The sequence below is a fragment of the Lissotriton vulgaris genome, chromosome 3_1 (genome assembly GCF_964263255.1).
Source record: "Lissotriton vulgaris chromosome 3_1, aLisVul1.2, whole genome shotgun sequence".
Taxonomy (NCBI): domain Eukaryota; kingdom Metazoa; phylum Chordata; class Amphibia; order Caudata; family Salamandridae; genus Lissotriton; species Lissotriton vulgaris.
This window is the reverse complement of record NC_141689.1, coordinates 2,103,073,285-2,103,086,794: the sequence shown is the minus strand read 5'-3', so window position 1 is coordinate 2,103,086,794 and position 13,510 is coordinate 2,103,073,285. Positions and strand designations below refer to the sequence as shown.

At 42.9% G+C, this 13,510-nt stretch overlaps 1 protein-coding gene across 1 annotated transcript in view; it reads left to right on the top strand.

The window, feature by feature from the left end:
* The window catches only part of CWH43 (cell wall biogenesis 43 C-terminal homolog), a 433,217-nt gene that overhangs the window by 207,446 nt on the left and 212,261 nt on the right, over positions 1–13,510 (top strand). The window contains exon 7 of the mRNA XM_086962659.1: positions 820–1,074. Within this exon, the coding sequence (XP_086818785.1) occupies positions 820–1,074 (255 nt within the window). The remainder of the gene's footprint in view (positions 1–819; positions 1,075–13,510) is intronic.

The following is a 13,510-nucleotide window of genomic DNA, read 5'->3' as shown; positions in this document are numbered from 1 at the left end:
ATTAAAATATAATTAATGACCAAATATAAATTAATTAACTATTAATTATAAATTAATACCAATAAATAAATTAACATAATTAATTAATTATAATTAAATTACTTCTCACCCTATTCCCCTATAAACCCACAACCCGCTACAGAATTAAATTACGCAAAAAAGAAAAATACAAAAATCATTAATAAAAATTAATTATAACATAAATACACACTTTTCACACATATTATAACATAAAAAACACTTAAAAAATCGATATTATTAAAAAATCGATATTTTTAATAATCTATATTATATACTTCGATATTTTATCTTTCTATATTTTTAACATTTGATATTACATTACTTACCTTAAAAACGATATTTTTGATATATATATTCTGTCCATTCGATATTTTGTCCAATCTATATTCAAAACTCGATATTATGTCCAATCGATATTTTGGACTCGATATTTTGACTGTTCACCCATTCTGGCTAATGTGGGCGGTCCATTTGGTGGTTGGATTCTATCGGACTGTCGGGACTGTGGCGGTCGGATTTCTGACCGCCAATGATCCCCCCACCTTCGTAATGTGGCGGTCTGATCAGCCCTCAGAATTAGTGGACGGACCACCACCAACGGGCTGACAGTGGTGGTCCTCCTGCCATCGTAAGGAACACCTAAGTCCCTACAAGTTTTGTATCAAATTAGACATTGTGATACTGTTTATTTTTAACATTATAAAATGTGCTTGACACAGACATCACTTAGTTGTCCAAAAAGGTCATAACTTGCCCTCTCAAAATCAGCTAACTCAAGTCCTTTTCTTTGTCCTACAGGCGCAGCAGCTGCAGGAGGACTCCTCTATTTACAGACAGAGGGCGCCTTCATTTCCGGTTGTGTTCTTGCTGTTTACACCATGTCTGTCTGGCCTCACCTGACTGGGCGGCTTATTAGCTCCGGCCACCCTGGGAAAGTCCTCGGTGCCTCCATGGTGATTTTTGTACTGGAAATTTTAGCCTGCATTTGGTGCACTGCTTTCAAGTTTGTTCCAGGAGGGGAATATGCTCGGGAGCGGAGCCACATCCTTCTGGGTACGTACCTTACTCTGCTTTAGTCTAAAATAATAGTTTACAATAGTGTGAATGAATGGATGAAATAAATGAATGAATGAATAAATGAAATGTCATTTATAAAGAGCAATGGCTACCCGGAGGCCTCCAAGTGCTGCAGACGAGTTCAGGGGGCAGAACAGTAGGAGAAGAACATAGATCTAAAACAGCCAGGTTTTTAAAAGTTTGTGGAATGAGAGGAGGTTGGGCTCTTTCCGCAATTGAAGTGGAAGAGCATTCCAACCGATGGCACGGCCCGCATCTGACCCTCCTTATTCTGGGTTGAAGAGCAAGAAAAGAGGCAGATGACAGACGGTCTCTCTTCGGTTGATAGGGAGTGATCAGAGATTGGAGAATGGACGGGCCGTTCTTCAGAAGGCTTTATGGACCAAACACATAGCCTTGAACTGAATCCTTTCTCTGATCGGTAGCCAGTGCAGGCTCCTTAGATCTTGCTTAACGGACTGCCGATGAGGAATCTGAAGGAGTCTGTGGGCGGCACAGTTCTGAATGATTTGGAGCTTATTGATGGTATACTGCGGTGCTCCCAGATATAAGCCATTCCCATAATCCAAGCGGGAGAGGATCAAAGCTTGGAAACAGGATCTTTCTAGCGTTGAAAGAGAAAAGGGGAAGAACCTTACGAAGCATCCTTAGTAGGCCAAAGCAGGTTGCTGAGAGCTTCGCTGCCTGATGACTACACGTAAGGGAATGGTCAAGCCAGATACCAAGGCTCTTAATCTGGTCTTTAGGGGCAGGGCCGGACCTGGGCAATTTGGCCAAAAAGATGCCGGCTTGAAGGAAGGGGAGTTGCCCCTGAGCATAAGCTCCGTCTTGACCCCATTAAGTTTAAGGCATGAGAGTTCCATCCATTTGGCAACTTCCTCTAGGCAACAGCCTAGGGTGCTAGATGACCCCTCGGGTGGTTGAGAGCCACCACGAGCTGAGTGTCATCTGCATAGGTGATATTTTTTATGCCAAATGGATGGAAAATCTCTGCCAAGGGTCTCGTTTATACATTAAACAGCGTAGGGCTCAGGGCAGAACCCTGGGAAACCCCACAGCTGAGAGGGAACTTGTTGGAGACGGCATCTCCTTCAAAGACCCTAAAAGAACCTACACTGAGAAAAGACTGCAGCCACTCTATTGCCAAGCCGGACACTCCCAGATTCTTGAACCTGAGGAGCAAAGTAGCATGGTTAACAGTGTTGAATGTGGCACTGAGATCAAGAAGGATAATAGCCGCAGTGCCCTTGGTCTAGATTCCTTCTTGCTTCCTCTCTCACAGCAAGGCGCGCAGTCTCAGTGCCCAGCTGGGCACGAAACCCAGTCTGGGAAGGGTGCAGTAGATTGTTAGATTCCAGAAAGGCTACAAGAGTATTATTTACGTGTCTCTCTAGAATCTTACTCACCCAAGGCAAGAGGGAGATGGGACGGTAGTTAGCCAGATTGGCCTGATCAAGATTAGGTTTTTCAAAAGGGCATGCCCCGGTGAATGACAATACCCCCAGCTCACCGGAACATGATGTCCTCTTCAAAGCCATCTCTTAAGGAGTCCTCTTGAGAGATCATCAGACCAGTCTCTCTACTCTTTGGTGAATTATTAGAACTACCCAAGCTCATCTGATCATCTTTCTCCGAACCACCAGGGTACCACTTGCTTGTGGGGATACAGTTTAGTCATAAATACATTGATTCTGTCTTTCAGTTCTCCTACAACAGCATCTATGGGCAAGGTGAGACTATTCAGTGTCACAGCATGTGTGTCATGTTCTATCCTCCAAGAGACAGAGGGTTTATGGGGAGCAAACTAACTAGGAGGGACTCGAGAAACGACTCAGTGAAGTTATATCTTGCGACTTCAGAACCGTTGGTGTAGACGTACATCAGATTTTTAATGTCACTTCCCAAGAGAAGATTACTTTTACCTTTGAAGAGGTTTGATAAATATTCTTCTTTTGGATAGCTCTAACCTAAACTGAGCATCATCCCTTCCACTGTGATACACAGGGGATCGAATTAATTCTATCTCAAGTATATTGCAGGTAATGATGGATGCTTGAGACATAATGTATAGGACGATTCTTTTTAATTGCATTATGAACACAAATAAACATCCTACTCTGTTTTTTTCAAATACCCTACTAATTATCATAATTGCTTCTAGGACATCTTCACATTCTCGGCTGCCAACACATTAATTGTTTTGACAGCCTTTACTTCTTTCACAGTTTGCACTCTTAATGTTGGAAAACCCATCTGACCAGTGTCAAAGGTCTTTATTGCATCTAGTTGTTGTCTTATGGGGTTTTGAACATCTTCCAAATTTCTGTGACCAACTATCCAAGCTGCAGCGTGTAAATTATATTTGGCTTCTAATGGTGTTGGTTGCTATTGGTTGGTGTTTTAGGTCTGGCTCAGTGGCGTAACACAGGCCCCCGCAGCCCACACGGGGCGGGGGAGGGGCAAGCTCTAGGGGGCTCCCTCAGCACAGTACTCCAACCAGAGAGCTCCTGGTAGAGTCCGGAGGGGGGCCCTCCACATACCTTGCAGGGGTCACCCCTCAAGGTTTGTTACGGCAGTGGTCTGGCTCCAGACAGTTTTAGTTGCTGTCAGAAAGATATTGTGTTACTGATCCTTTAACGGATCCTCTAGACACCTAGAACAGCATAAGCTCCAGTTTGGCTTTCGCCAGCCCATGGCACCGAGATGGCCCTGGTGACCGTGCTGGATGAGCTTCGTTGGCAGGCAGACAGGGGTCAGGCAGGTGTTTTGATCCTGCTTGACCTGTCTGCCGCCTTCGATACGGTGAACCATGGAATTCTGCTGGACAGGCTTGGGTGGTTTGAGTCCTTTCTTCAGGACAGAGAACAAGCTGTGCCCCTCCCTCCCTTCCAATCCGCCTTTTCTACCATCTCGCATGGTGTTCCATAAGGCTACGGCAGTCAGCCCGATATTATTTAACATCTATATGTAGCTTTTAATCGCGGTCATCAAACAATACAATATTGAAATTGTTAACTATGCTGATGATATGCAGTTGATTCTCTCCTTGGAGGGAGATGAGTCAACTTCTTTGGAAGTATTCCACAACTGCCTGCGAGATACGGCGGGTTGGTTGAAGGCCAATTCCCTGCAATTCAATACAGGAAAAACGGAGGTGCTATACTGCCCAAGGCCTAGGGTGCAATCTCTTCTACCCTGCAGATTTCTCCCCATTGGTGCAGCCAGTGAAGGTAGTGCGGAACCTGGGTGTCATATTTAACAGCGATCTTACCCTGGAGGCGCAGGTTTCGAAGATAGTAGCAGGCTATCTGGCCATTATCAGACTCTTGATGAAAATCCTTCCACTGTTACCGCCTCTTGCCCGGGTAGAGGTGGTGCGTTGCACCGTGCTAAGTAGGTTAGACTACTGTAATACTCTGTTGTTGGAGTCCCCAAGTTATCTTATGGATAGACTCCAGAGAATTCAGTCTGCGGCGGGAAAATTAGCCCTGGGGTGCCCAACTAGATCCTCTTCTTCAAGGGTGCTGGCTCAGCTGCACTGGCTCCCAGTGAGACAGAGGGTTCAATTTAAGTCTCTCTGTTTGGCCTTTAAAGCTCTCCATGGGTTGGGCCCTGTTCGTTTACAAAGGAAGTTCATGTGGCATGTGCCGGCCTGTAACCTACGATCCTCCTCGGTTAGGTTGGTGACAATACCTAGGTTCAAGAAATCCAAAGCAGGAGATTGTTTGGCGTGGCGGCGGCAAAACTGTGGAATGCCCTTCGGGCTGAGCTTAGACATACCTCCGACCTCCTCTTGTTCAGGAGGAGTTTAAAAACATGGCTTTTCCCAAATCCCTAGTTCGCCATCAGTTCGGCACCCCTCCGATATGAGTCTGTCAGTGCCAGGATGCCTTTTTTTAGGTGATAGTGCGCTTTAGAAGTGTAATAAATAAATGAATAAAATTAACAAATACATACTTTGGGTTTAGAGAAGCATTCCTCTCTCACCACCTGCTATTGGCTGTTTGATGTATCTTTGTACCACCTATGGAGCGATTCCATTACAGTTCCTTAGGGACTATTTTGCATGCACCAAATTATCATCCATTCAATTCTGTATCCCATAAATGCTTTGTGTCCAAAAAGCAATCATGTTTTTACTGCTGTAGGCTTTTTTTTAATAAACCTTTTTATTGGATTTTGCATATTTCATGTAGATTATACATCTAACACCATCGTTGGACATTATTGGACATACATTACATGCATTATCTCAACATAACATCCTCATCAGACTAGTTGTTAGTCTCAGTTCAAGTGGTCTGTGGGTCTATGTGCTTGCTTAAAGACAATGAGTTTCATATTAAACTGCGTAACTCTTGGGTTTGGCTGTTACTCTCTCATCGCGTGTGTGCATGTCATTGGGTAGAAAGAAATCCTGGGGAGACATAACTGGGGAAGGTGGGATAAGGAGTAGGGGCAGTGTTCTTAGCTGAATTACTAATTCCACACATTGCTCTCTTTCACTGGGCCGAGGACTGTGTGTCATCTAGGGTAGGGGGAGAGGGACCCACCCAGAAGAGGCTTGTGTGGTGCGGGAGATGACGGGGCTAAGCACTGTTTGGGTACCGACAGGGGTTTCTGTGGGGGTATCTAATACCTGCTTGAAGCTATGCTGGGGAATTGACCACTCCATGGATATGGTGCGCCGCCTTGTTCCGCACGCCTCCTCATGTCTGATTGTTTCCTCCTCCGCTGCACTCCATTTCTTGACCGCCCCCCTCCATGCTGCTATCAGGAAACCATCCGGCTCTGGGACGCCCCGTTGCTGGAGCAGTGATGCACAATACAAATCCGACTATAATAATCTGGTGAGCCCCAGTGTAATGTAATGCTCCGCTTTGCCAAAGCGAGGGCTAGTACCGCAAATCGGGTTTCCACCTTTCGCTGTTTACTTCGCCTAAATATCCCAAGGGCGCTAGCCTCCCATGTGGTGAGCCCTGTCAGACCTGTGACTGTCTGGATTGAGGTGTGCACTGCCATGCGAAAGGGTTGTAACGTGGGGCAAGTCCATAACATATGGATGAACGTGGCCTCAGAAGTGTGGCACCACGGGCAATCGAACTGTGACGCAGGGAAGGGACACTTTAGCCTTTCTGGTGTGAGATATGCACGGTGCAGAATATTAAATTGGATATTTTTGAAGCGTTGGCTACATGATACCTTCTTGTGGTGTTCCAGGGCCATCAGCCATTCGCTATCATGTAGAGCTCTACCAAATTCCTCCTCCCATTTTAACTGGAGCCGCGGTAATGGTGTACTCCTGTAGGCTTTTTAACACTCTTTTATCAGGACTTCAGTGGAACCCTGAGCTTAAGAAGGCCTCTTGAATGATTTTTCATCTTTGTACAGCAAGATAGCCTGAACTCCAAATGGGCTTTCTTGGGAAATCCCGGTTTCTGCTCAATCCCACCCTCCTAGTTAGAATGGCTGTGGCTCTTCTACTGTTAAGCCCGCCTTGCGGCCACAGTGATACAGCCACACTGGGTTGTCTTTACAAATCACATCCCCAGCAGGGTAACTCTTCTGCTCACGCCAGGTAGAATCTTTTGCTGCTGGTTACTTCTGTTTGTACTGTGATTCTGCCCCTCACTTCTGAATAGAAACATCTCACCTCTTTTGCTCATTTGCTTATCGTTTGTCCTCTTCCTTTCTCCCTCACCTGAACCACCGTTACCAGCACAACAGTAACCATAGACTCACCATTACCCTCATTACTGGCATAACCTTTGCTGCTATTACCGTTGCTGCCACCCTCATCATAACAACATTATCAGTATCATCATTACCATCACCATTACCACTACAATCATTGCCATCACCATAGTTGCCATGCCTGTTATCACTTTTGCACCACCACTGCCACCACATTGGCCACTATTACCACTATCCTTTCCATTAGCACCGCCACAGCATTTGTGCATGCCTGTATATGCATGCGTACTGCACGAAGCAGACATATTTGCTTTATCAATGCTTGCTTATTTCAGCAGTACGGTTTCTACTTCTATTCTGACTGGACATATATAGCTGAATGTCCAAAAAGGGGATCAAGAAAAAAACATCTGTCTTTGTTCAATTGGCATTTCCATTAGGGAAACGAACCCCAAGCTGGAACGAAAGCAGCCCCAATTAAATATTTTGCCATGTGTCAACTGATGGTTGTGTCCTTATGTACATGAACCCATACAGTTTGGAAACTAGGAATGGTCAACTGTCCAGCAATTCTGCTCTTTCCACTATTTATTTTTAAAGTTTTAGTGCGAGCATGGCCAAAGAGGGTACCAATCTCCTCCATATTCTCCTTTTCATCCCTTGCTTCCAGTTTTAGGGTTGAACTGTACCAGTCCCTGCTTGGTCCTTACTCCATGGTTTTCTATCCTTAGAAAGTTAGCCTTTCCACTAATGGTAATACTAAGCAAATATCTGCTTCGAACACTTGCTTTCTTTGTGTGTCCTTGTCAAATGTAAAAAAAAAGTGCAAACAAACTTGAGTGTGTGTCCTATCCTCTGGGCCTGGGTCAAGTGAGTGTAGTGTCAGGCTTTGCATGTACGGGCAAACACAGTGCAGTGACGCTGACATCATGATGTGCATGTGTCAGAAGCAGCAAGCACTGGGAAGTTAAATAGGAGGAAAGAGACAAAGGGCTCCAGCTGATAAAACCTGCTGCAGTTGGAACGTAGTGTGGTTCCTATTTCCCTTATAGGCTCTGTGCATTGGAATAATATACACTATAGTTTTAGCATAGGACTGAGGTCAGTATGGTCCTATTGAGTACATTAAACTTAATTACCTTATGTGCCAGCTAACTCAGAGGTCACTAGACACTTCTCGAATGAACAAGAAGGGATTAGTTTCTGACATCCGCATAAACATGAAAACTTTGTTTCCCTTTAGAATTGGAACAGTCTCAGAGTCATGGAAACAATAGATAACAGTTTCACTCAGTCAATTGTGCGTGCTTTGTTTCTGCAGAGTTACCCAGAAAGTATAGATAGGCGTTTCAATAAAAGGATTTATTAAACAGTCTTATTTCTCGTGCAAGAGATATGAGCTGTTACGAGCGTTAGATAGTATGCAAGATATAAAATGTACAGCATGAGCAGTAGGAAGAAATAATACTGTAATAGCATTGTCTTTTACCTATGACCTATATTCATATACATACATAAATAACACTGGCTAAAATGTGAATACTCGTCTAGTACTTCTAAATAGTTCTACCCCAGAGTAGCTAACCTAAGTGTAGTACGAGGTAAGAAGTAGGTGCTGTTTTCTATAGCATGGTATGCTATAGTTTAAGTTTAGTTAGTAAGTATGTCAAGAATCCCTCTAGGTTCTAGTCTGCCCCATACCTTAGAATGAGAGAGGTTGGAATCTCTTTCCGGGTCTTGATCTCCAACACCCAGCAAAGGAAGTCAGAAAACACTGGAGCTGGATTCTGTGCAAGGAGGATGACAGCGTCTGGTCAGTGCGTCAGGCGGGGACTCAAATTCCTTCCGAACTTGCCGCGGCGAGCCATAGCCAAGCCGTGCAAGTATGCAGTCATGCAACCGGTAGGTAGCCGTAACTTGCCATGGCAAGTGAAGGTATATTTATACCTGGAAGGTACTTAGGGATGCTAGCATTGACGTAAAGGTGGGCAGAGGAAGACATCATGAATGAACCCTTAGGGTATACCCATTCATTCATAACAAATGAGTTCTTGTAGATATCAATAATCCAAGCAGGGAATGTCCCAATGTCAATGCAAGGACTTCACAGTCCCCTTCACTTACATCTACATTTTGCAACACAATATATTTAGGGGCTGATTCACTAAAGCATTTATGAGTATGGAAAGTATATCTACCGGAACACTCTATGCACTCTTACATGTGTTTGTTAGTTGTCCCCGATAATGCCTCACTCCCTAATAGTAATTGAACATAAAAGGCCCAGTCTTTCCTGTTTGGACCAAGAGTCTATACACTTTCCTGTAATGTCATCATTGTATTCACATTTGATATGTTTGTGGCCAATGCACAATATAAAAGAGTAGGTAAAAGAGGGCTCTAGGAGTACGACTTTACACAATCCAGAATGCCTTTGGGAATAAGCCCTTAATGTGCAAACCACAGTACATTTTTCAGACAGTTTTGGTGACCAGAAGGCGCCCAAATATGTTTTAGCTGAGAGTTACCCCAAGGGACAGTGGTCTGCGTAGCGCCCTTTATATTTTCATGCAGAGTGACCATAAAGCCATTTCTGGGAGAGTGATACTAGAGTGTATCTACTGTCAGACGCATTTACCTGTGTGTGAGTGAACATGCTTGCCTTACTCCTCTAGGCTGGACTAGACTAGATTGCTATATCCTAGATCACCTAGAGACGAGACACTATGTACCACTGGTGTCATGTGTTCTGAGCGGTCAGGGGCAGGGCGGGCGTACGAACCTAGAGAGTGAACGACAGGTATGTGCCAGGGGCTGGGTTGCGACGTCAATGCTCTAGGCTAATCATAATTAAAATGTACCCAGAATACAGTTGTTCCGTATGAAAAATGCAGAAGGGCGGGTTTCAGAAGGATTGCACTTTCCTTTTTTTCTCAGCTAACTCTGGCTCAGACCAGAGATTTGTTTTGTACCTTCAGACTAAAGGACAAACGCGGCCTAAGGACAGGCTGTTAATGCACTTTCTTCGAAGTAAATAAGCTGAAAGGGAATTGAACCACAGGCTGCTTTTAGGGGCAAGGTGCAAATATTCATGAGTTTGAATTGGTGGTGTTTTAGCTGATTTTAAGTTTAACCTGTTACTAGACAACAGAATAATGCACACCATAAGCAGAGGGGGTTGTTGATTTTTGTTCTGTGCTTTCCACAGTGAAACAGTTAAAGTGTTTTTTTCTAGTCCCACACAAACTCACAGCTATAGGGGACATCTCAGAAGGTGAACTGAGGTTTGTTGTCTGTTGAACGGACCAATAATCACTGTTATAGAGCCGCACTGCATACAGGTCACCCCACAGGTTACATCACACCACAAACTCCATTGGGGGAGTACCTACTAACTGCTGCCTGCAGCTCCTAGGGAGGTGGCCAGCCCAAGGAGAACTACATTGACCGACCCTTCTCATGTATAGCACATACCGTAACCGGTCTCACTGCAAAGCACTCCCAGTTTTTCAAAGATAAAGGAAATGAGGCATAAGGAGAAACTATGCCTTACCAAGAAATACACATTTAATACACAATTTGTTCAAGTGGAGATGCTAGGATTCAAACTTTGCCACCACTCCCCTTTCCACAGTGCGCCACTTTGGTCACTACACCACAACATCCCTATGCTGTGCACTTGAAGACTTTCTTGAAGGCAATTTCAGGTGGCGTATAGACCCGGCTATATGAAAAGTGGGATGAGTGCACAACTTATTTTACACAGTTAGTTTTACTTTTTGGGTGCTCCGTAGGTGGCGGCCAACGTCCCTGGGCACCTATTTGACAGATTCTGTGGTGTGTCCCTAATGAGACATTAAGGAAATCCCCTTGGGCACACCTTGTTTTCCTCCCTTGCAATCAGAGGATTCCACACTTGTTAATTCCTTGATAAACAACTTTCTTTTGTTTTATATTTTTTGATGATTTAATTTCATTATACACATCATGTAAATATTCCAAAGAAACTTTCTCCGTATTTCCACATCAGTGACATAATTCCTTTTTACTCCAATGCATTTCGGACGAAATCATGTCGCCCTTCATCAGGGAATCAATGCTATAAAAACACAAAATAATAAAGAATAATTATAATGATGTTCCAGAGTCTCAATGTGTCATCTATGTGTGTGTTTAATTACAAAAATGTAGGTCTCCCAGTGTGCATTCCATATCTCACACCTATTGCCCTTTATCTGCCCGTGCTTCTGTCTATCAATTCAATTGCACATGCATTCACTTACGTGCCACTGTTCTTCACTAAAACGTCATGGTCTGAAAAACAACAATATCAATAAAACTCATAAGAAACTCGCTCTGACTGGGTTCGTAGCTACCAGCATTAATCTAAAACCAGTGAGGCTGTCTCGGTTTCCAATGGAGAAACTGACCTGTTTCTAGCTACCTTGGCGTTTCGTTCCGTTTTTCTCCGCGTTCTCTACACCTCCATTTTGGGCGGTTGTCAAGGTTACCAACAAGTTACTCACCTATACGCTACCGTTCCGCTCACGTGATCATGGAGCGAAACGAAATACTTCACTAGACACTTCGCGTTAGTCTGACGATAACCCTCTATTCGATATATTCTACATCATCTATCTTTTGGAGAGTGTACTAGTTTGTATAAACAAGATGAATAACGCAAATAACGCAAACGCCTGATTCAAATTAAATCCAATAATAAAACTAGTCACTCTGGTGATTCGAACCCTTGTTTGCCAATGTAACAAAAAATCCCACGCTCTACTCGGTGTGCTGTGGTATAAGTGCGGTGTGTTGTGTGATTTGCACTGTACAAGGTACTACATGTTTGACTCTGGATTCAAAAACAGTACTAACAAAATAAAAATAATAACACATTATAGCATATCATATCGCAGGTCTCCTTTCCAGTGTAAGAAAGACAACAGCACATGTTTCTAAATTGATTTACAAATAGCATGACAGTTCACTCCGTTCATTAAGCCCGTTCGGGCTATGAGTACACAGTCTATGTATCCAATAGTTCTCTTGTTGCAACATATGTTTGGTGTTGTCTCTTCCTTCTGTTCTTTCTACTACCTCCAAGACTATATATTGTAATTGGGAGATATTGTGTTTAGCCTCCATGAAATGGGTAGCTACTGTGGATTTAGTGTTCTTCAGCCGTATGTTTGACTTATGCTCTGTCAGTCGTGTTTTAATGCTTCTTTCCGTTTTTCCAATATATAATTTCCCGTACGGGCATTTTAGTGCGTATATAACATTCTTGGTATTGCATGTCGCATTGACTCTAATCTTAATCTTGTTTCCTTTCATTGGGTGATTTATTGTATTACCTCTAATAATGCTGTTACAACTTCCACAACTTAAACATGGCTTTGTTCCTTTGAATACTTTGGTTTGAGGTTGCCGGTGTTTCAAGATTTGTCCCAAGTTCTGTGCTCTAGTGTGAGCAAATATAGGAACTTGATCAAAAGATTGTTGAAAGTCAGGTTCAAACTTTAACATTTTCCAGTGTTTAATGATAATTCTTTTGAAATTGTGACTTTGTGTTGAGTATTTTGATACCGCTACTATGCGTGCTTCCTCATGTTTACTAGACGGTTTTAGAAGATCCTTTCTGTCCATAGTATCCACTCTTTTTCTTGCTTTGTCTATTACCTCTTTAGGGTAACCTCTATTTGTGAATCTTGTAGCCATTTCCTCCAGTGAGGTTTTCACCTTTGTGCTATCTGATGTGATTCTTTTGACTCTTGTCATTTGTGAATATGGTAGATGTTGTTTTAAGCTAGGTTGGTGAAAGCTTGTAAAGTGTAACAAGTTGTTTCTGTCTGTTTCTTTACGATATACGTTTGTTTCAAAGCCTTTATTGGTGATGGTGATTCTCATATCCAAAAAGGTTACTGTAGAGTCTGATATATCCCAAGTTAGTTGTATACGACTGTCCTCTTTGTTGAATTCACATAGGGCTTTTTCCAACAGAATTTTTGAAGATTTCCACATTATAAAAATGCCATCTATGTAGCGTACCATGAATTTGAGATTTTCATTCCATATTGGTTTAGAAAACATATTGGTTTCCTCATAATTTTGCATAAAAATATTAGCGTACACCGGTGCCGCCGAATTTCCCATGGCTGTTCCTGTAAGTTGTTGATACCACTGATCTCCATATTGAAACAACTTTGATACAACCTGAATGTCATTAGTTCCATGAGAAAAACCTGTAAGTCATGATTCAAATCAGTGTTCAATAGGGCTCTTTCAATTGCTTCCATACCAAGGTGATGTGGTATCGATGTGTACAGAGACCAGACGTCTGCTGTGCACATGATAATAGTTTCATTTGGATCTATACTGATTTTCTCTAGTTTTAGTAAAAAGTCAGTTGTGTCCTTGACATACGTTCTCATACTTCTTACTGTAGGTTGGAGATGTCTGTCAATCAGTTGACCGATAGGCTCATGTAAACTTCCTCTGGTTGAAACTATTGGTCACAGGGGTGGATCCGTCAAGTTTTTGTGGATTTTCGGTATCATGTAAAATATCGGACTTTTTGGATTTTGTTTCACTAGAAAATTCTTAGTTTTAATGTTGATGGTTCCCATTTCATACGCTTTGTTCACAATGTTACATAGTATTTTTGAAAATTCCATTGTAGGATTCCCACTTAGTTGTAGATAGGTGTTTGTATCTG